The sequence below is a fragment of the Brachyistius frenatus genome, unplaced genomic scaffold (genome assembly GCF_029030835.1).
Source record: "Brachyistius frenatus isolate BFR_SWC_R1_liver_20210118 unplaced genomic scaffold, ASM2903083v1 Contig_189, whole genome shotgun sequence".
In the NCBI taxonomy this organism is placed as follows: domain Eukaryota; kingdom Metazoa; phylum Chordata; class Actinopteri; family Embiotocidae; genus Brachyistius; species Brachyistius frenatus.
In genome coordinates this window covers 341,826-365,181 of record NW_027210788.1, presented here as the reverse complement: position 1 = coordinate 365,181, position 23,356 = coordinate 341,826, and the positions used below count along the sequence as shown (strand labels likewise).

At 42.0% G+C, this 23,356-nt stretch overlaps 1 protein-coding gene across 1 annotated transcript; it reads left to right on the top strand.

Moving 5' to 3' along the window:
- Positions 1-2,283: 2,283 nt before the first annotated feature.
- LOC138632601 (coiled-coil domain-containing protein 9-like) lies at positions 2,284-22,901 on the top strand. The gene is given in 17 exon segments (XM_069718301.1): positions 2,284-2,405; positions 3,055-3,110; positions 3,196-3,300; positions 3,709-3,861; positions 5,941-6,111; positions 6,114-6,335; positions 7,311-7,394; positions 7,715-7,879; positions 8,026-8,207; positions 8,964-9,025; positions 10,595-10,639; positions 12,798-12,906; positions 13,330-13,465; positions 13,613-14,426; positions 14,999-15,205; positions 15,749-15,883; positions 19,846-22,901. Coding segments are annotated over 16 exon segments (2,598 nt in total). The 5' UTR covers positions 2,284-2,405; positions 3,055-3,107; the 3' UTR covers positions 19,851-22,901.
- The last annotated feature ends 455 nt before the right edge of the window (positions 22,902-23,356 follow it).

The window sequence follows — 23,356 nt, the reverse complement described above, 5'->3', positions numbered from 1 at the left end:
AAGCCGTGCTGTGTCATGAGGTCTACTCCCCTCAGGTTACATCACATACTGTTATTTTAGTATCATGTCACATGTGTTTAGTTTCAAATGTGAAGCTTTTCCCATCATACCACTTTATGTACTATTATGTTATGTCATGTTCAGTTACTGTACATAAATAGCATTAATAATGTCTCCATAATATTCAAGTGCCCCAGTAAATCCTCACAGCGTTACGGTGAACCAGCGTTCAAAACACGAGCACCCTGAAACTAAAGGAGCTACGTGGAGTTCAGAGATTACTCATTTTATTATTTACACCTGCGCTTTTCCTGCTGTGAAATGTTTAGAGATCTCCTCTGTGAAAAAAGACCACGTCATGTCACTTCAGGTCAGGTGTCAGATAACGTCATGGCACGCTTCATTGTATGTCAGGTCTACATGGTGATTTGTTGTTAAGGCACATTTAGTTCATGTAAAGTGGTGTGAAGTTGTTTTGTGTACAGTTTTATTGTGTCATTATTATAGGCTGGTTCTCTCCGAGACAGCAGGTCTCCTCTGCAGGTCTTCTGGTGATATGACGGCACAGATGCATCGGATCTGGTTGCAAGATCTTATCAAGGGGTCCTGCGTGGTCATTACTCAGAGTTCTGCCCAACAACAGGGAAGCTGCTTGTTTTTGACTGGGACCTCCAGAAACTGGGCCACGGGATAGTCTGGCATCTCTGTGTGAGTCAGACAGCACGAGTAAAAGTGTAAAAAAAAAAAGAGGTGCTATTTACTGATGCTGTTTGATATATTATATAAAAATAATATATATATATATTTTCTCACCTACATTAAATAACTTTTACTAAAAAATAATCTGAAAACAGCCTGTAAACACGCCAGCGATCCCCTGGAGAAGCATGAATCAAGTCTTACTGATTGGAGATCACTGAATTATGTTTGCTTACAGTACCTGAATATTTTCATTATTGTCAACCATTTGGATTTTTTTTAAAATACATAATTAAAGTGTAAATCCTGGAATTCAAAATATATTTGTTATTGCAGTGGATATATGGCATAATGTTGAACAATATGGTCCATGCTATCTGAGCATTACCTGTAAAAATAAAAAGCATCTTATTGTAACGTTGCTAATTATTTAACCAGTTTTTAATGTGTGTATTGTACTGTATTGTCTTGCTGATGTGGTAAATGGGCTGTACTGTTGTGTATGAGTTCATGTGTCCTGTTCTTTTTTCTCATTGCAACACATCAAATGGTTGCATATGATGTAAATTAAGTCAGTTTCCCTTTTTTTCACAGCAAAATATCTTTACTTTGCCACAGTAGGAAAAGCACAGTGTTCCCAGTAAAGTGTCCCAGTAAACAATGTCTGAATCTATGTCAAAAATATGGAATAATGTCTTATTGTCTTATGAAATGACCTATTGATTAGGTTCCTACAAATAAACTAAATAAACAAAACATATAAGCTGTAGTGACAGAAAAAAAGGTTTTTTAAGTAAAACGTTTTTCCGCAAAATGTTCCTTTTTACAGTTTCTTATTATACACTGTATATTATGTCTAATATTACAAAAGCATTTTACCATTGCAGGTGAACCACATTACTATTCTTGTAAAAAGTAATTATACTTTACAGTACTATGTTTTCATTTAAAGTGCAGTAGATGTAGGCTACAGGTAAAATAATATAAAACGTAAATGCTTAAATGAGGTACAAGTACTTGGCTGTATTGTGCATGAAATAGGAGCATACTTTATAAATCTCAGTGGGAAAAAAATGCACAATATTCTCTCAATTATTTTACATCTCTGTATGTAAGTGCATGAATCTTTGTTGGTATAGAATTTCAGTGCTATGTTTCATTTGTGTTTTATATATATATATATATACTGTATATGTCTCTCTCTCTCTCTATATATATATATATATATTGTATATATATAGCCTACATTTGTGTGTGTTTTCCTTTAAGAGTTTGGGCGGCAGCTCGTGGCCTCATTACCGGTGAAGTATCAGGTCAAGTTTGGTCAGCTGGCCGCTGGTGTCCTCTAGTGGACAGCTTGTGAATTACATCCGCTCCAAAACTTTTCGGTTTCGGTTAAGATATCTTAAGTCCTTGTTTCTAAACTTGTAAAACTTTTATTTAAAGAGCCCCCCTTTGTTTGTTTTTCTGTCCGTATTGGTGAAGCGGCGGTAAAACACGAAGCCACATTTTTTATTTTTTTTTACCCGCCGGTTCAGGAGGGGCGCTGTCTCTTTAAAAAGCGCCGAGAAGAAGAAGCTCTTTATTTGGCAGGAAGTTAGCAAGCGGCTAGCAGGAAGCCGAATAATGAGGACTCATTGAGGAGCAGGAATTGGCAAAAAGAAACGACTTCAAACCACTTGGCGTTACAACTCCACCCGATAAAGGTAAAAAATAAAACAAAGTGTGACTTAAACCCATGAACGTTCACTCCGCTGTTTCCCTGCCGGCTGTCCGTGTTGTGGTTTTGCTCCCACCGTGTAATGGTCGGGTCTCTGCATCAGGTCGGACATTACAGCACACCGGAGTCATAGTGTGTGTCACGTTTAATGTGGTCCCGTAGGCCGTACTAGTCTGTTGTTGTTGTGTTGTTGTTGTTGTTGTTGTGGTGTTGTTGTCGCTGCTGTGGCTCGGGTAACGTTTGGGCATCCTCTAAGACGCTTAACACAAGCTTTGGAAACACATGGAGGATTTATTCACACACACACACACACACACACACACACACACACACACACACACACACACACACACACACACACACACACACACACACACACACACACACACACACAGGAGACAAAATGTTTAACTAATAACCACAAAGAAAACACAACACATCAAAAAGATTGCACAGTTGGAGACGGGACAACTCCTAAAAGGATTAAAGTATAACTTTTAAGTGAAGTAGGATTTTGACTTTTACATTTTTATAATAATAATAAAAAAAAACCTGTCCAATCCCCCGACTCGCTGCAGCAACCATCCTCTTCTTCCTCTTCCTCTTCATCTTCCTCTTCCTCTTCCTTGTCACAGGGGGAAGAACAAGCAGTCGGCCACCTGCGTGTGAAGACGAGTCAGAGGCAGCTATGGTACGTAACTGAGAGCGAATGTAATAGTGGAGCCTTTAGAGAATAAGTGTTTATTATTGTTTTTTATTATTATTATTATTATCAGTCCACCGCACTTGATCTCAAGACCAAGGAGGAGAAGGATGCAGAGTTGGACAAACGAATCGAAGCTTTGAGGAAGAAGAATGAAGCTCTGGTCAAGAGGTACCAGGTATGGACATCTTTGCAGGATGCTTTTAAAAAAAAAAAAAAAAATCCACTTCCATCGCCGAGAAGATTATCGCTGATTTATTAACCAAATCTACAGTAAAATACATTTTCCAGTGTTTTAACAGTTGTTTTCTGTGTTCAGAAACTTTTATTCACGCCTTCAAATCTGTGTTTAGCACCACAGAGATTCCTGGCTTCATGTTCCTTAAAAATAAAAAAGATTCACACATGTAAACAGATTTCAGATAAGGGAAACAGAGTGAACCGGTATCATATTGAAACTCTTACGTGAACTGATAACCCGAGGTATCCACGGTAACCATCAGTGATGTATGTTGTGCTGATGTTTTGGAGTTTAGGTTTCGGTCACTGTCCTGATCTCGCTCATTATGTCGCACGACCTCAACAGGAAATCGAGGAAGACAAGAAGAAAGCGGAGCAGGAGGGAATTGCCGTGACGACACCTCGTAAGCCCCGCCCCCCCCACGAGCCAGAGACGGACAGGCGAAAGACGGAGAAAGAAAACTTTACCGTCACAGTTGACCTCTCTAAACCGACACCGGTAAGACGTGATGGATCTTTGACTGACTCTCTCTTGTTGTTTTTTTTATATCGTTGGTCAAATATGAGGATATTTCTTTTAACTAATACCTCAATATTGACATTGCAGCGATGACATGGGAATGATTATTGGTGCTTTCACTAAATATTTACATGTTGAGTGGGTGTAAGCAAATAAAGGAGCAGCTTGAACATCGAGATTTGTTTAGAAAATGACATCACAGGACTTTCGACAGGACTACCAGTTGTTGATTCATCTGACACAAAGCCAGCTGCATTTGTAGGGAGAGATTCTAGATCAAATATTCTATTACAGTTTCTGTACTTTGTCATGTATATTTTTGATGGAGTACATTTTCTGGAACTTGTGTATTATATACCTTCAAATCGGAGTACTCCGTCCAATTGACGCTGAAGTGCTGTAAATCCAATCCTGGTGAATAATTTGCTCCCAATGGCTCATTAAAACACATTAAAACATATTATAAGCAGAACTAACTGTAGGAAACCGTCAAGCTGCCGGCCTAAAAGTACAACACGGACTAAAAACCCAAAAGTTTCCAGATGAGAGTTTTTATCGGTTTTCCGTTGAGCGTGGTTAGCCATCCGTGCAGCTCTGCTTCTGCTGTGTAAAGATTTGATTTGGTAAACATTGGATCTGGCAATTTGTTTGAAAACAGAGCTGAGATGATCGTACATGTTGCACCTGCTAATCCATCATAATGTCATAACAGCAGATGCTGGTGGAGAATGAGCTCAAGTCGACATATCAAATGGTCCTGAAGAACCATCTCTGTAATCTGTTTATCCATTTTGTTGTGGTCAAGATTCAGTCCTCTTCCATTTGGTACGTCTGTTGTTCTCCTCTACGAGGTTTTCAGACAGAGTTACATTACATGAACACAGGCCGGACAAACGGATCATGTCGGCTGCATTTGTCTTTTTTTTTGCTTTTAAAATCTCCTTTTAAACTGCAGGAAAGCAGTTGAGCTGCAGCGTGTTGATGTGATGCCTCTTTGCACATTGATAAATTATATTAAAGTAAAAAAAACCTATACAGACGGTGGAAAAGGAAAAAAAAAAAAAACCATCAGCATGTATGTATTTAATTTGTATTCTATTCTGTTAGATAAAATAATATTTAACTTTCAGAACATTGCAGGTTTTTAATATCAGTGTGGAACAACACGTGTCCAGAACATTACATTTGAAGCACTATTCACCAGTAATATAAAAAAAAACAGCACATCTTTGACATGCCATCATTTTCTATGGTGAACTTTTGACAGAGCAGCTTTCTCATTCACGTCGAGTTGTATTCAACCATTGAGAGAAACATCTGTCTCATTAGCTGCTGAATGCTGCTGTTTGTTTACCAGCCAGGTTTTAACATGTTTTTTTTTTTTAAATAAATAAAATTAAATATAGTCACTTTAAGTAACCGCTGCGGCACAAAGTTAAAAACTTTGGTGTCCTGCTCGCTCCCTTTCGTGTTCATCAGGCCTCATCCCCTCGCTCTGAATTCATCGTGTTGCAGTTTTGCATAATCCATAGCCCAGATTAGTTTTTTGTACTTTTTCTGGCAGCAGATTGCGGAGTTAGAATCTGAATTAAAAGTACATGATTTAAATTCAGAAAGAAGAAGGAGGGAAGATAGTTTTTCTCACTGGCTGCTAGATGTTCAGAACTTGGGACTTTTTTTTTTTTACCACTTTGTTAGCAGCCAAATATAATTTCTAGAGTAGTAGTGCACATCCACAAACGCTCCATTTGAATAGGCACGCTGGATACACACATTACTAGCAATTTACTATAATACATATCCATCAAATCACTGCTTCACAGCCTGTTAGGTTAATGAGACCCAAAACAAACTTCACTGCAGAGTAGCGACTGGCTCTTTGGTTTATTATTAGAGTGAACAGATTGAGATTTTGTAGTAAAACTTCTACATTAAATAAATCATCTTCTGAACGAACAATAAAAAAATAAAAAAATTTATGCTGAAACTTTTATTGAGAGTTGATAATCCTATATTAGAATATAGTACTTTAAAATAAAGGAGCTGTCCACGTTGCAGGAGAAGAGAGTCGTGAACGAGTGGAAATCTGCAACGCCTCGCTGGAAGATGTCGGAGGAGAGCGACGACCACAGAGGGCAGAGCGATGGCCGCAGCCCCCCCAGGAGGTCTGGGTCTGGACGAATGGGTCGGGGAGGTCAGAGAGGAGGTGGAGGAGGAGGGGGTGGGGGCGGGGGGGTCGCCAAGAGAGGAGAGAGTGGGAACCCAGAACACCCAGAGATGGAGAGGCTGGTGAGTCAGGAGGTCCAGGACGCAGAGGAGGGAGGAGAGGAAGAGGAGGAGGCGATGGTGGAGGAAGAGGAGGAGGTGGCGGAGGAGGAGGCGGCGGCAGCGGGGGAGGTGGAGGCGCAGGAGGAGGAGACTTAACACCAGGTGGCATGGACAGGAAATCCAAGGTGAGTGCAGATGAGCGACTGTATGTTGTTCTTTTGTTTGTTTTTTTGATGGGAAGTCACATTACGTTTGCTCACATGCACTTCAGTAAGCCAATTAAGCAGGTTATCGTGTGCACGGTAAGAACCGAGTTAAGGTAAAGCTGCGTGGACAAATAGCCGGTCACTCATCAGGGTTTTTTCTCTTCCTTTGGCTTTGTTCAGATCCAGTACTGTTCAGTACTCGGTCGAAACGGGAGTCAAACTTTTCGACGATACTTTGCTCGTTTCCGTTTTAGCCCGGCTTTAAAAGACGCGATCCTAATTACCGGGTACATTGTTCAGTGAAGTGATCTCCCCTTTCAGTCAATGTCCCCTGTCTCCTTCCTCATGTGAAAAAAAAAGAAAAGAAAAGAAAAGCCAATTACGGGTCTGAATTCACGGCAAAGAAATCTTTGTTTTCCAGGAGAAATGTACTTTAAAAAAATCAGGATGCTCCCAGTTTCTTGTTTACATGACAATTAGGAAATCATCTCCCCAACTGTGACTTTTAAAGTGCATGTAATGCTCTGACTTAAAATTAATTTTATATTCACACACAAAAAAAATTAAACTCCAGTTTTATCAGTGCACCCCAGAGAGAGAGAGAGAGAGAGAGAGGATGGGCGAGCTGGATTATGACTGTGACTGCATTCAGACCAGAAACTTTTTATTCATTTATATGGTTGCGGTCAGGCAGCACAGCAGAAGTACGGCTGCAGAGATCTTAAAATAACACCGGGTCTTCCAGAAAAACAGTTTCACAAAGCTCAACTTTGTCTGCACTATTAAAACAACGGTGGAGGTTGTTAATTAACGGTTAATTACTTCGTAAACAGAATCCATGTTTGTTCTCTGCTGTGAACGTTTCAGCGTTGGTAAATCTGAATGTTAATATCCTGTATTTGTAACAACACTGATCCCTCACTATTAATGATTTATTTATTTTTTTTGGACCAGGAATGGGAGGAGAAGAGGCGACAGAACATCGAGAAGATGAATGAAGAAATGGAGAGAATAGCGGAGTACGAGAGAGGACAGCGGGTAGGAGTCGCTATTTTGGGCTTTTTATATGTCATGCATTTGATTCCTCTCCTGATTATCTGAACCCACACAGACCGCAAAGATGCTTATTGTTCAGTTGGCTCGCTTTCTTTTCAACTAAAATTAGCATTGCTTATGTTTTGCCCTTTTGTCCCGTCCCCCCCCCACTCCCCCCCCTCCCCAAAAAGTGGAAATGGTATGATGGTATTTTCTTTTCTTTTTTTAAAAACTTTTTTTGAAGCCTTCATACTAGCAGTATAAATGAACACAGAGGAAACTGGTCCAATGTGAAGAGTGTCATTCACGATTTCTCTCCTTAGCTGGATGGAGATAAGCCGATTCGTAACTTCCTCGACGACCCGAGACGTTCAGGCCCGGCGCCGGACATAGACCGCAAGGAGGGCAGTCGGAGGCATGTACGAAACTGGGGAGGGCTGGACTTTGACAACGTGAAGACGGGAGCCGAACTAGAGAAAGAGTGGACTGTGAGTAATGTCATTTCTTAACTTCAATTATTCTGTTCTTTTTTAGAAACCAATCCATTCTTGGGTATTGTTTTTTTTTTTTCTGTAGCATTATTCATTCCTGTCATCACATCTTGCACGTTGTGACCTCCTTTCTGTCTCCGTAGAGTCGAAGGCCCGGTCCGAAAGGCTCCATGGACATGACCATGTCGATGACCGGCCGGGAGAGAGCGGAGTACCTGCGCTGGAAGAAAGAGCGCGAGCAGATCGATGAGGAGAGATTAGCGCGCCATCGTAACGCCACCGGCCAGTGGAGACGAGAATGGGACGCACAGAAGACGGAGAATATGTGAGAAGGAGGAGAAGGAGGAGGGGGAGGAGGAGGAGGAGGGTTTCTTTTCAAATGAAACATTTCTCTTGCTAAGGAACCGTTTGAAAAAGAAAAAAAAAAATCCAAAATGTGGCATATTTAAATAATTGAATTTAGACACATACCTTTTAATATTTAAGATCCCACAAGTCACACTTCATTTCAGAATAAAAGCCATGAAGTCCAGGGAACTTTCTGTAGATCTCTGAAAGAACTTTGAGAGCTTAAGGATAACGATTATCCGCTATGATCAGAAAAAAAGCAGGTAGCTTTGTGTCAGGTGAACACCGGTTACTGTTCATCAAGGTGAAGATGGCAGTTCACTGATGCGTCTGTCAGGAGGACTAAAAACTATAAACTAACCCAAATTCAGATGTGTAAAGCCTGTAGAGGCTTACCGGGAAGACACGTCTACAAGTACTGAATTACACGTCTGAAATAGTGCAGATTGATGGGAAATGACAGTTTTATTTATTAAAAACAACACAGTAAAGTGTAAAAAAAATAAAAAAATAACCCTTTGTGAAGTGACTATCTACTAGCGTGAAGATAATATCATGATAGAAAGTGTTTCGGTGGCTGTCGGGTGGGATCAAGATTATGACTGAAGACGACACACTGATATTTGGTGTGTGTGTGTGCGTGCGTGCGTGCGTGTGCGCGCGCGTGTCTATCTGTCTGTCTGTCTGTCTGACTAACTGTCTAACTAAACACCCCTGCGGCTTTTTTTCACAGGTTCAAGGAGGACCCATATGTGGCTGCTGAGGGCATCACATCTGAGCCGGGCAAGGGGAGAGGCAAGTACACACACACACACACACACACACACACACACACACACACACACACACACACACACACACACACACACACACACACACAACAAACGTGCTGTTGCTGTGGTTACACAACAGCTGGCAGCACGAGCGCAGCGACTGACCCGCGATCCACCTCCATCCCCATGTCTCCTCCACCCGTCTGACATGATGTCGCTCCAGCATTTTGTCACAACACGCATCACGAACACAAAACGTTGATCATCCGTCTTCCTTCCTCCCGTTAATTAAGCTCTTCATGTAAATGCTCTCTTTATTTCCCCGGAGTCCAAATGAACTTCAGCCTTAAGCTGCTTGCAGGCACTCGAGTCAAGTTATGTTTTAAAAATCAACACTTTGGCTACGTTCAGACTGTCGGTAAAAATCTTCCTCTTTTTTTTTTTTTTTATATTCAATCAGAATTTGGCCTGAAGTTATCAGACCTGATCTGTGTGTTTTGAGTTGCAGTCTTCATTTACTATCCACTCTGGTTGCTATGGTAATGACATTGAGCTCAGAAGTAGCTGACATAAAGAATTTCCAAACCGCATATGGAGGTGATTTGAGGCAGATTTCTTTGGGGAAAAACGTGATTTTTATTAGACGGAGTCTTTTAAAAGAAAACGAGATCAGCACAAGATTAAAATTAGTTTTAGTCCCTTTGTCTTTCTGTATGAATTCACATTTAACCCCAAAAGGCTTCACGTTGAGGCTCTGAGGGGATCCAACTGTGTCAGCAGCAGAGCTTCACGACTTGATTTTGTTCGTGCGTGTTGATCATTTTTAGCCAGTCATCCAAATGATAAAAAATTTAGTGTGGGACTGTAATCCCAGGACCAACGTCACATCTGACACGGTGCAGCAAAGCAAATCCAACTCTGTTTGAGTGGCTTTGCATCTTTAATGCTGCTCTTCTTTATTCTGGTTGCCTGGTGTTGTGATGCAGATGTGCACAGCTGGATGCTTTTATCAGTCACTTTATGGCAGTCTGGACTTACTGAAATCTAAAGAAGATATTTTTTGGTAACTTTTGCTGTAGTATCAATCAGTCACACTCCTGGATGTAATTTAACATCCATCCTGGGATACAATTATATGATAATTAAATCAGTTATGACTTTTTTTTTTTTAATCAAGTGCAGAAATTTTTCCGTTTAAACTCACATATGTACATTTAAATGTGATGTTTTGTGTGCATTTATATTTTTTAATGCAGTTTTAAGGTCGGTGCATGTTTATTTTTTATTTTTTGAAATGTAGGTAGACTTTACCTCATCAGACAAGAAGTGATTGGACATTTTTTGACGGCCTTTTCTCTACATTACATCCCTCATATTTCAGCGTCTTACATGCATTTGCCTTTGATGATTACTTCTGGCTTAGTAATACTGATAAATATTGTTTGCAATATCTTTTAATGCCCAGACTCGAATGGAGAAGGTGTGTGTGTGTGTGTGTGTGTGTGTGTGTGTGTGTGTGTGTGTGTGTGTGTGTGTGTGTGTGTGTGTGTGTAGGTTGCTTGTGTAATGTGTTTGTGTGTCCTCTCTGCAGCGCGGGGGCGTAACTCTCGTACAGAGCCTCGGGGCAGGGCCTCAGGTTAGACCACAGCATGGGACTGAAATCACCGTGTTTGTGTGTTGCTCTGTCTGTCTGTCTGTCTGACGCACAACGGCTGCATCCAAACCCCCCCCCTCCCATGAAATGACTCACCTTTATGACAACGCAGCCCCTGATGTTTTTTGGTTTGTTTTAATTACATCAACTGTTCTGATATTATTTAATTGTAGTTTTCACTTCAGGTTTTGAAAGTAAGAAAAGTACATCCTGTCTCAAATTAGGACCTAACCATATGCATATTTAACAACAATTATGCAACAATTCAATCTTGTGCTGTTTTTCTATTTACCTATTCTGCCCGATAATGTTCCCATTTTGTTACGTATTGGACTTTTAAATTGAATTAAATCTGGATTTTGTGCCTCGCTTTTGATTTGTGAAAGTGAAGGTTTAACCTCGACCGCGGTCCTCAGGGTGTCGCCTTGGAATTGGGTGAGCATCTGTAATGATTTTTCATCTTTCCCTGTGGCTGGCAACACTTCAAAAGCTTCTGACTACACACACACACACACACACACACACACACACACACACACACACACACACACACACACACACAAAACGACCTCAGGATGTCAAACAGTGTCAGTAAATAGTTCCTTGTGTTTGTGCTTCCTTCTCACGGCTGATATTTGCCTTTTTCAACGGTCAGTGTTGTTACCGTGAGAAGGTTCAAGCAAAAGCTGAGAATTATTTCTAACTACTGTTTCTTCCACATCACTTCCATGTATATATATATATATATATATATATATATGTGTGTGTGTATATAAACTGGGGTGTGTATATCACAGGTTATGGCATTGCACCTGCCCCGCATTAAAGCCTGCACTGGCTTTGGCTGTATGTGTGTGTATCTACACACTACGTGTGTGTGTGTTTCTTTTTTCTCCACCATTTCTAATTTCTGTAATGACTTGAGTGTCCTCTTCCTCTTCCTCAGCCCCGGGCTCCGTTCAATCTCGTCATCTTCATCCTCTGTTTTTTTTTTTTCTTTTCTCCTCACTGATCCCCTCATTTCTTTTGTACTTGCATCTTTCTCTGTCTGACCTTTTTTTTTTTAACTTTTTTTTATCACATCCTCCCCTCCTCTGTCTCCATTAAAGCTCTTATCCTCCTCCTCCCCCTTCACGTCCTCTCCCCTGTTGGAGCTTTCAGTCTCTGACCTTCTCCCTCCCTTCCTCCTTCCCTCCTTCCTTGCTTCTCTTCTTTTCTTTCTCCTCTTCTTTTCTTTAGTCCTCCATCAGCTGTTCATTTACTTCATTTCTCTACCTTTGTTTGCTTTATATTCGTCACCTTCTACCTCTTGTAAATTTTCTGTATCTTTTTCATCTTCCAGTATTTTAATTTGTTTCCCTTTTTCATTAATAATCCTCCATGATGAAATCAGGGGAGTGATCGAGTGGGCTTTCCCTTTTATAACTCGCTGGTTGTGACTGGAATTATTACTTTTGAAGGGATTGTTATGTTATTTAGCTAAATCACTGCAGTCCAATAATGGTGCTGCAGTAAATCATATCCTCATAATCTTTGTCTGTTTTGGCTGAAACTTTGAAGGCTGCACTTTGTGGAGCTGTTGAGCTGTATTGCTTTATACAGTGAGGTATTTCAGCTGTTTAGCCTTCCCCTCACTGATATGAATTGGGTGGAAATAAACAGCAATGCCTCTATAACTGCTGGCTTCCACTTGAAGGAGTAAGTGTCGTGGTTGTACTAAAAAGGGGGCTTTTAAAATATGTATTAGTGCGACAGTGTTTTGGAAACCCGTCTATAACTCTCCTTATTCCTTTTTCCCGTTTCACATTATGATGAAGACACACGAGGCATCCGGTTGTTCTTCCCTCCCTCTCGGATCCATCAGTCAAAACAAAGTTTTAACACAGTTAGCCTGAGTAGAATTAAAGTGGAATCTAACTTATCTTAAATTTGTCTGTATTTAGATGCCATTAAACTGTAACTTACCGCTCGGACAATTTGACAACTTAGTGTTCATTGTGGCTATTAATTACTCAATCGAACTGTTTTTCAGGTAAAAAACACAAAACATTAGATAGAATAAAAAAAAGTATACAGATTATATCAAGTATCACAAAACAAAAAGTACTTGATTTCAACTCGCTATCAATGTCTCCTCCAGATGACGGTAAGCGGCCTCCTAAAGTACCGACATTTGGCGACTTCCTGTCCCAGGGACCACGAGGGGACCGGAGCCGAGGGAGGGGCCGAGGACAGAAACAGAGCTACAGGTAAATATACTGCACCGCTTCAAATGGGATGTTTCTTTTCCTCATTTCATTCAAAGATGGCTGGCAAAGCTGATGGAGAGACGGAGCTGCTGTTAAACATGTCGCTGTTTATTATTTTCAAGATTAATTTATGGGTTTTTCTTTTACTAACCCTTCACCCTATTAATTATTCTCCAGTCTATAACAATAAGGTACACTAAGGCGTCATCTTTCAAACTACTGTTCATTTCATCTACAAATCCTCACTGAAAACGCTGACCTTACAAATATTGAGAATTATATATTAATAAATGATCAAACAATTATTCAACTTGATTTGATATTGTGGTCATTATTATTATTGTTATTTAATGTGATTTTCACTCTTGTCAGGTGTTTGTTTGTGATTTGTCGCTGAACCTCTGAATCTGTGTCTTTGACCAGCATGCACGACAACCGCTGGGAAGGAGAGAAAGAAGAAGAGGAGGAGAAAGAGAAGGAGGACAAGACAAAGAAAGAGGAGACGAAGAAGAAGAAGGAGAAGGAGGAAGAAAAACCGAAACCTCCCCCCACTCAGAAGGTAGAGGAGGCTTCATCTGAAGTAATACCAATAATAAAGGAGGCGGGAAACTAAAACAAACAGTTATCCAGTTATTGCGGGGTTAAGAAAGCCAACGTTGTTCAGCTGCTTTCCCTGTAAACTCCCCTCTTTCCATCTTTTCCTCAGGTCGAGGAGAAGAACGCAGACGGAGAGGAAGACGAGGACGAATGGGAGGATGCCAGTGATGGAGAGGACGACAGAGTGGAGGACGGGAGCGACTTGGAGCATGACTCCAAGGGCGAGGAGAAGAAAGACACCGGGAAGGAGAAACCAGCCAAGAGCAAAGACAACTCGCCCACATCTCCCAAACCTCGTTCTCGACCGACATCGGCGGGAAGCCCCAAGGAGCAGCGGACTCCCCGGCCGAAGGTCCACATCCCGCCGCCGGCAGCAGCTCAGGAGTTGCTGGAGGGAGGCAAACCCCTCAGCCCCTTCTCCCCACTGGACGGCCACCAGCCTGTCACAGACTGGGGGGAGGAGATGGAGATGCTGTCGCCCCGGAGCAGCATGGGGGGCGAGAACCCGCTGAAACCGCCCAGCGTTGAATCCAACCCGCCTCAGAAGAAGGACCAGGTGGAGGAGAAGGGGGAGGAAGAGGAGAAGGAAGAGAAGGAGGAGGAGGAGAAGGAAGAGGAGAAGGAGGAGGTAAAGGAGGAGGTAAAGGAGAAGGTGAAGGAGAAGGAGGAGGAGAAGGTAAAGGAGAAGGTCCAGGAAGAGGAGGAGGAGAAGGAGGAGGTAAAGGAGAAGGTCCAGGAGGAGGAAGAGGAAGAGGAAGAAGAAGAAGAAGAGGAGGAGGAGGAGGATGAGGAGGAGGATGATGAGGAAGATGAGGAAGAGGATGAAGAGGAGGAAGAAGAAGAGGAAGAGGAGGATGATGAGGATGAGAGCCAAGCTGCCAGGTCCAGTGAACCTGCTGAGCCACAGGAAGTGGATCAAACAGGTAGGATACTTACTGAAACCATGACATGACGTTATGATAATAATAGTAATAATAATAATATCTCCATCGCTGCTGTTGTACCAATAAAATAAACTACTGACCGACAGCTGAGCCAACGCTGCTGATTCCTCTTCCCCGATCTGGACGTGATGACGAGTTCATCTTCCTAATAATTACTGACCGACCCCGTTGTGATTTCCTGATCTCGCAAATTTAGCTGCCTCACAAGGTGTACGAGCTTTTATACAAGAAGGACAACCCACTACGCTACTCGCAGTTTATTGATAGAGGTCCTCTCTATCGCTTTGATGTCTCTCTTCTTGTCTTCAGATGTCTGTCCTGTATTTATCTCCTCCCTTCGAAGAGGAAGTTTTAAAGAAATATTCTTTGAAATGGAGCTCGTCTCCGTCTCTTTGATTTTCTTTCTTGTCTGATCTTTTTCTTTTTCTTTTCCCCTCGCCCTGCCTCCTCACCTCCTCACCTCCTCCACTTCTCACCTCCTCCCCTCTACCGTCCCTGTCCTTTCTGCCCTCCTCTTCACCTCCTCTCTTGTCCTCCCTGCTGGACCGTAGATGTTTCATCTCCTCCAGAACAGGCTGAAAGCCAGCAGACTGTCATGGTGTCAGAAGCAGAATCGGCCCCCGCTTCACCGCCATGCGACCCCGCCCCGTCCGAGGTGTCTGACCCCGCCCCCTCTTCTTTTTCTGTCGCAGCCTCCTCTGAGGTCGGCGAGGTTGCCGTGACGACGGAACAGGAAACACCTGCTGCTCCATCACAAGGTAATAAAAGATAAAACGGCCACGCTGACGATGCTGTGAGGCTGCAACCTAAAAGCGTGAACATTGGCAGGCCAACGGGCTGATGTTAAGCAAGTATAATATTGATCGCTATCTTGGATCAATAAGTTGGCATACAAGCAAACACAAACAACATCTGAGACTGAGGGGGAAAAGTCTTCAGTTTTGCGGGTTTTCTTTTTTTTTTAAATCGCTGCATCACAGCGGTAGTTATTTTATCTTTCGTTGTGGCGATCATGAGGAGAAGCAGTAAAAAATATCCTCCACATATCTGAGCAACACGACACCGTGCTGGACGACATTGTGTTGCTCTGCACTGAAAGTTAAGTTAAGCTCAACTTTTTAAATGAGTTTGAATAAATTACAAGGCTGGTTTTTTTGGGGTTTTTTTGTTTGCAGACCTAAAGTGAGTCTGAACACAGCTTTAGTTTACCCCAAAATGTTCCTGGGTGTTAAAATAAATTGGAGAAATCCAGATTAAACGTTATAATGCACAGTAACGGATGTTTCTTTTTTTTTTAACAGACAAACCCGACGCGCCTCCCTCTCCTGCCGTCCTGGAGGCCAAGCAGAGCTCCACCGAGCCAGCGACGGGGAAAGAGGCCGGCGCTGCTCCGACAGCGGAGACGGAGACCGAGGAGGAGGAGCGGACGTCCTCAGGTGCGGTCTTTATCACTGACTATGAGACGGTGACTTACTGTAAGAAATCCCCCGTGCTCTCCTAACGCCCTCCCACGCCTCAACTCTCTCTTTGTTTTTGTGAATGTGTTGGTTTTGATATCCTCATCTTTCATTTTCCTCGTTGTGGCTCTCTCCCCCTTGCTTGTTTTGTGTTCCCTCCCTTGCCCCCCCCCCCCCCACTCCCCTCCCACCTCTTGAATAAATAATGACGGGATCTGACATCTGTCTTTCGCAACGCCACCGCTTCCTTCAGCCAATCAGGACCCGACTCCTTGTTTGAAACTCCTCCTGATTGTCTTCCTGCTTTTCCTTTTGATGGACTGAAAGTATTAACTCCGCCCCCTGTGATGGTCTGTGTTGGACTTCCTCCCCCTGTGCTGTATGCTGCCCCCGTTGTTCCTCCTCCTCCTTCTCCTCCTGTTGTTATATTCCTCAACCTGAAAAAGCTTTTGTTTTCTTTTTTGTTATGGCTGTGATTAAAAATACCGCATGGCATGCTGTCTGTATTACCAAACCTTTCATTACGACACCTTCAGTTCTCCTGGTGTTGATGTGAGTTTGGTGATTAAATGAATTGTATAAGGAGGAAAAAGAAGAGTTAAAAGTCACATAGGAGCTTTTTGCTTTTGCTGTTCATTCATGGCGTATTAAGGAACCACGCCGATTTTTACATCCCCAGAAAGAGATCATTTAAGCAGGTGTTGAATCTGTAATACTGGGTAATAATTCAGTGGTACTGTAATTCTGTGGTACTGGATTGACTATTGCATGTGAAGGAAATGAAGAGATTTGAATTATAATGTAAATAAAAAATAAAAAAATGGAGGCGGTTACACTGAACAAGGAAATTCTTACTTTTCTCTTTTCGCCTTCAACTAGAATTAAAAGAAAAATCGAAAAACTTTAAAAAAAAATGTTAAAAAAGAAGAGAAATGGTTAAATACAAATGTACAGTATTGTAAAGTACTTTGAAATACTGCTGATGTCAGCGTGAGTAAAGTTCTTGGTTAATCAGCCAAAAAAGTGAAGTTTCAATTTGCTTTCTGGTCGTTCCTTCTCGCCATGAATGTGATCATCTGTCTGCCGTCCCGGTTCATAACCTCCCAAATGATTGTTTTGCACAGCTTCACTGATCACGTTGTTTTAAAGTGTTTGCCTCTGTTGTTGTTTGTTGTCCGTCCGTCCCCCCCCCCCCCCACCACCCCTCCCCTCCTGTATCTCCAGGAATAACTTCGAAGTACAAAGTCATGTTCACCGTTACTTCGTGAAACGGCCTCTTCGCCGTTGGCCGTGATGCAGTCGTAGATTCAGACAGAAACGAGCACTTGTTTAAATCGCGCCACATGATAAGTGGCACTTGTGTGAGCACTTTGATCCGAAGCACTTCGCGGCGTCGTGAATCATTAGCGCGCACACTTTCAGCGTGGGAGCCACCGACGGGGAGACGAATCACTCACTGTGGTCACAATCAATGTTTCGCTCTCCTCGTTGAATTACACCAGCCCATCCGTCTTTTGTTTTTTCTGCACGCAGTGATTTAATAGTGAGGTCGGACAATAAACCACAGGCTGGAGGAAGTGCAGTCATTAGACCTCTCTTCAGAGACACTTACTTTGTGACTGGGGCTCGTCACTGGCTAATGGCAAAGTTTATACAAAAAATTAATACAAATTAAGGTTTGCTGTCATGTGAAAACCCAATTATAAGTGTAAGAGGAGTTCAATTTATAGAGTAAAGGCATTAAAAATGGAAAAGTGATCTTCGGTTGGGGGTTAGTCTCAGAAACCAAAAGAAAACTCAACTACCGTTTCCTATCATTTCAATTACTGCCATTGATCCTTTATTGTTTTATAGAACAGTGAAATAGAGAATTAAAATGAATGTTTTCTTTTATCAAAAAAACAAATAAGGCATTAAAATACAGTATAGTATATAATTTATGAAGAAGAACCAGTTGATTATGTTGTCAGTATAAACCAGGTTGCCATTAAAAGACTGTTAGAAGGATTCAAACAAGTCGAGATACATTATTGATGACAAACACAGTTGGATTGTGTTTGTTTGGACTCTTTATCAAGTCGAGCAAATTCGTATTTTTTTGTGTTTGAGGACTCGATGGTTTACTTTGTCGTATAATAACATTAAACTGAATATCTTTCGGTTTTGGAAAAAATAAACGTGCGAAGACGTGAACAGGAGCTCTGGGAAATGTATTCGACTAAACAATGGACTGATGGAGAAAACAATCAGAAGTGACCTTTAATGCAACAGATTTGGTCCAACTGAGTCTGTTGTTTACTTAAACACTCGGGGGTGAAAAAAAGACGAAAACATGTCGTGAGGCTTTTTAATTCTTAATGTTTTTAAGAAACATGACCAAACAACAGTTTTCACTGTAAGAACAGATTGTTGTGGTCGGCTTTTGGTCTTTGGTGTAAAAAGCTGCACTGATTGTTTTTTACACTTCTGATGACTCATTTCTGATCAAACAACAGAAGACAGATGAGCTCATGTTGGGCTGTGTGTGTGTGTGTGTGTGTGTGTGTGTGTGTGTGTGTGTGTGTGTGTGTGTGTGTGCATATGTAATTGTGTGTGTTGGTGTCAGGGTGGAGATCAGGAAACCAGGGAAATTAGAGGCACAATTAAGCTTTTAAAAGGCTTTTGAGAGGAAATGAGCCGCAGCCTGCTACAGATGATGGAGCTGATACAAAGGAGGCCGTTTGAAGTCTGATTGAATTAAATCGTGTGATGTTTCCGAGGCTCCCCAGAATCACTGAAGGTACCGGCAAACAGTCCTATTAAAAAAAACGTCACTAACACGGTTCCAGTGTCTTAATACAAGTGGCACAAAGAAATCGAACAATAATGGCTAAACTTTGTCATTTTGGGATTTACACTTGTTTTCTTTCTTGCTGAGAGTTGAATGAAAAGATGGATGTTACGTTCACGTCTGGTTAATACGCAGCTACCGTCACCAGCTGGATGAATCAACATAAAAACTTAAATCAGCTGTCCAACAACTCAAAGCCTTTTTATAATTGGTATTAAAATGGAAGTGTAAAAACTAATTGTTGTTTCACAGAGCGTTATGTGCTGGATTATTTCTCCTGAGCTTCAAGACGTTACCGGTCCTTACCAAAAAAAAATGTCAGGCTTCATCGTTGTTGTCTTTGTTTTGCTTTATACTTCGACTACACATTAATTCGCAGAATATAATGTGTTAATTAGTTCGATTTAAAGGTGCTGGAGTTTATTACTTTTGGACAGAGAGGTTATAGACTCCATTTCCAATTTCCAGACTTTTTTTAATTTTAAGTTTCAGACATGAGTCCTGTTAATTCTCTCTGCAGCTTATTTATCAAAAATGTCGAGCTACACTGAAAAATTCTCATCACTAGCTGCACAGCCCAAAAGGGGATGTTTATTTTTTTCCAAATTCACGAAGGTTTCCGCATTTGTGGTGATATAAAACAAAAGAACATCAGTTAAAAACACAATTAAGAAAAAATGGAGGCAATTGTGGATTTAAATTTCTTTTTTCTTTTTTTTTTTATGACTGGAAGCTTCATATTGATCTTGTAACTCCCACTGATTAAATTATTCCTTGTTCTTACATCTTTAAAACCCTATTTCAGCTATAGTATGTTATATTTAGGACATAAAAGCAAAGCTTTGTCGTCCAGATGCGTTTGTATACGTCGGGTATTGATCATGAAGCCCTGTGAAGGTTTCTTCCACATTGGCTGAATGTGCCGAGTCTGCTAATGTCCCAGAGAAGAATCTCCCCCGGGGGGCCGCTCGCTCTCAAAATGTGCACACGTGGTTCTCTGAGGTTCTTCGGATCAAAGCATTAAAGTGCAATGACAGTGTGTAACTCCCACCCCCCATCCCCACCCTCCCACCGCTGCACCACCACTTCCTCCCTGTGTTTGCACCAACAGGCTGAAGCTGCTGGGAACAAAATGAGACTCGCTTCTGATGGAGGACGGACGCATGGCGGAGGAGTCGGGTGAAGAGCAATCACACTACTCATCACTGGAGTGAATATCACGTATCTACGTTTCAAAAAATAATTTAAAAAAAAGACAGAAAACAAAGGATTTGAACCATCATGAGGAGGAACTGGACCGACCTCTTTTTTAGAGCTCTGAGCTGTTTTTTGTTTTTTTTTCTTCTTTGGATCACCGAGTCTGAACCACAACAAGTGTTTCACTGCGCTTTGTTCAGTACAGAGACATCAAAAGTCTAAATGTCCATCATTCGAATACCGAAAAGCTTCACAAGGTTTTATTCTCATAGCTGGCTCTCAAGCTTTTTTTTTTGTTTGTTTGTTTTTTTGCACTGACAGATTGAACTGATCTGATTTTGTTTATGTCACATGCTGAAGGAGAACAAAATTCTCTCTTACTTTTAGAAACATACGTGGCTAATTTCTGTGTTGGTTTTGGAAATAATCAGGACTTCGTTGGTTGATTGGTTTCACTTTTTGGTTTGGAGCCCGTGTATCTGACTCGATCTGGCTGGAAACCCGGAAATACTACATCCCGCCCACCGATAGCTGTAACCTTGACTGCACCACAGACCTGTCAATCAAACAGACACGCCCCCATAAAACACAAGTTTCTAATCTGGAGTGAATTGAGCGAATGACATGCAGAAAATTTGTCTGCACATTTTATTAACTGAGAAGTTGAATGGGAGTCTATGGAGGCTCTTTTTTTTTTGGAGCCGACCTCTAGTGGCACTCGGTGGTATTGCAGCTTAAGGCACTTCGACACCGGCCTAATTTTTCAGAGCCGGAAGCTACGAACACTTTTATATCCAGTCTGGTTTGTGACACATACCTGTTATTTCATTAAAATCATCTGCTCGCCTGCGCAGATGTCTGCAGCGAGTTAACAATAAATTCAGGTGGAATTCAGCACGCGTTTCCAAACCTTTTTACCCTGATGGGACCTCTTTGTTCACACCGAGTAAACCGAGGACCCCAAAATAAATGACATATTTTGTGGATAATTAATGTTTTATGCAATGCATGAAAAAAACATTACGTAAACGTTGCAGACCTGTTACTCTGATCACTCTTTAATCCACTCGCGCTGGCATGGCTGCTGTCTGATCCGAGTACCTGAAGGCAACACGGGTCCATAATCTTGGGATCTCCATCAGGGTCCACTGCAGCCCAATGAACAAAAACAAAATATTGCTGTACAGTGTTGTAATATATTTGTTTTGTTAATGCAGATTTAAAAAAATTGTGGCTGTAAAAAAACAAAAAAACAAACACTTCAGGACTTAATCGAGTCGGTCACACGTGAAACGGAGCGTTTGGAGGACTTGATTTTTTTTTTTAAATTTTTTAAATTTTAATCTTGGGATGAAACTCGTCTCTCGTACCTCAGCAGACCGAAGCGCTGCGGTTCGGTCGGTGTTTGAGTTTGCGCTTCGTTCTGAATCATGTCGGTCGTGTCGCGGCTCTCCGGTGGCGCTCGATTTCATTTTTTGCGTTCTTGTATCTGAGGAATAAAAGTTATGCATGAAAGTTGGAAGGAAAAATCAACAACATTTTTATAAGAAAGGATGAGGAAGCCTTGATTTAGGTTACTGTGGTTTGGTGAAGCCGACAGGTGTGTGAATCCTCGTCAGAGAAGCGGGAACAGAACCGCTGTTTTCCCTCCTGCTGAGTCCCAACAGCCACTTTCAGCAGCCGGATGTGGTTCATCATGTTTTACCGTCCAGCGTCGTGGCCGATTTTTTAAAACCACATTTCCGTTCTCTGTACAACTCGTTGGTCCTCCACCTGTACAGTCACCACTTTCAGGCTAATTAATTATAATCATGTAACGCCCACATGCTGATGCTGTACAGGTGTCTTCAATTTAAATAGCAAATTTCATAAATTAGGACTTGTTAAGCTGTAAAAAGAAAAAAGATTTAGCCTCAATTAGCTTCGCTGAACAAAACAAGTTCTGCTTTCTAGTATAAGAAACTGTTTCTGATTTATATTTTTTGTCCAGTGCTTCATCGTGGTGGGAAAGCAGGACGTGGTCATCCATTGCTTTGTGGTATTAATGCGCAGCAGAGCCAGAAAGGGAGCATTTGTCGCCCCCTCTGGTCAGACATGGCTCCTCTCAAAGCTGGAAAAAAAACAAAACAACCTTCAGGAGTGTCAAGAGACTCATTTATTTGAGTGCTTTTATCAACAACTTCACTCAGCTGTGACACCAAAATGAGCTGAATGTTCGGCGTTGACTCGACCCGGAGCGAAGCTGTGCTCGACCTCCCGTAGGGTACACCGGCCACCAGTTGCCCCTCTTGGTCTCCCTTTTAAGTTCTCACTTTCATTTTTCCTTCTCGTGGACGAAGCCGGTCCCGAAGCGGCTCGGCGTCGGTCTGGCGGTGCTTTTACGGCCTGCGGTGGTTTTGATCGTCGGTCTCCCTGAAACCGGACGTTTAAGGCGATCGGCTCCGTCTGGAGGAAATGAACTTCCTCCTCCGTCAGAGAAGAAGTCTGACGACGACCTCCAGTGCGGTTTTAATCAATTTCACCTTTCTTTTTTTTTGCTTTCTTTTTCTGACGCCTCGGCGGCGAGGCTGCTGGTTTATGTGAAATCATTTTCCCGCCTCTTGAGCTGATTCCTCTCTCTAAGGGCTGTTTCCTCGCTCAGACTTTTTGTTTTGTTTTGTTTTTTTGCGATGATTGATTGTATTTAATGTTGCAGATACTTCGGTGTACATCAGTTTGTACAGCCTCTTCCTGTTTGTTTTTTTGGTGGGGTGGTGGTGGTGGAGGTGGAGGGGATGTGTTCAGCTTGTTTTCATAAAATGATCAGAACGAGCATGAATCCAAAATGTTATCGAAGCTGTTGATGAAATAGAAATTGTCCACATCAGAGAGAGATGTTTGTACAGCTTTCCAAAATGAAACGTAAAGCACTCCGTTTGCTTTATCTGTTTATGTTCTTCTCGTTTAGCCAATAAATGTGTTTCTGACGCCTTTCGGTGTGACGACTTCTTTTCGTGCGAAGGAACACAGAAAAATCATCTTCAGCGTTTTACTCTGGAGACTTCTGGAATAACAAACGACCGCATGCTGTTCATTATTTTGTTTTCTGACTGCTGATGATTTCTTCCAGTGGAGCGTGTGAGCCGATAACCTCTGTTCATCCAGCACGAAGACACGTGAACTGATTGTCCTGCTCACCGAGGCAGTGTGTCCGTGGAAGACGAGGAGAAGAAGAAGAAGCAGCCAGAGAGCCGTGCTGTGTTTGAGTCTCGGGTTGTGACCTTGGCGGCTGCAGGACAGGAAGAAGAATGGCCTGCACTTCCTTCTATTCATCTTCCTGTTAGCAGAACATAATGGAGGGTAGAAATCCTCCCAGTTAATGCACGGCGCTTGTAGCCGGTTCTGTGGCTGCTGCCCTGTGACTCATCAGTGTAGGGAAAGCTTTC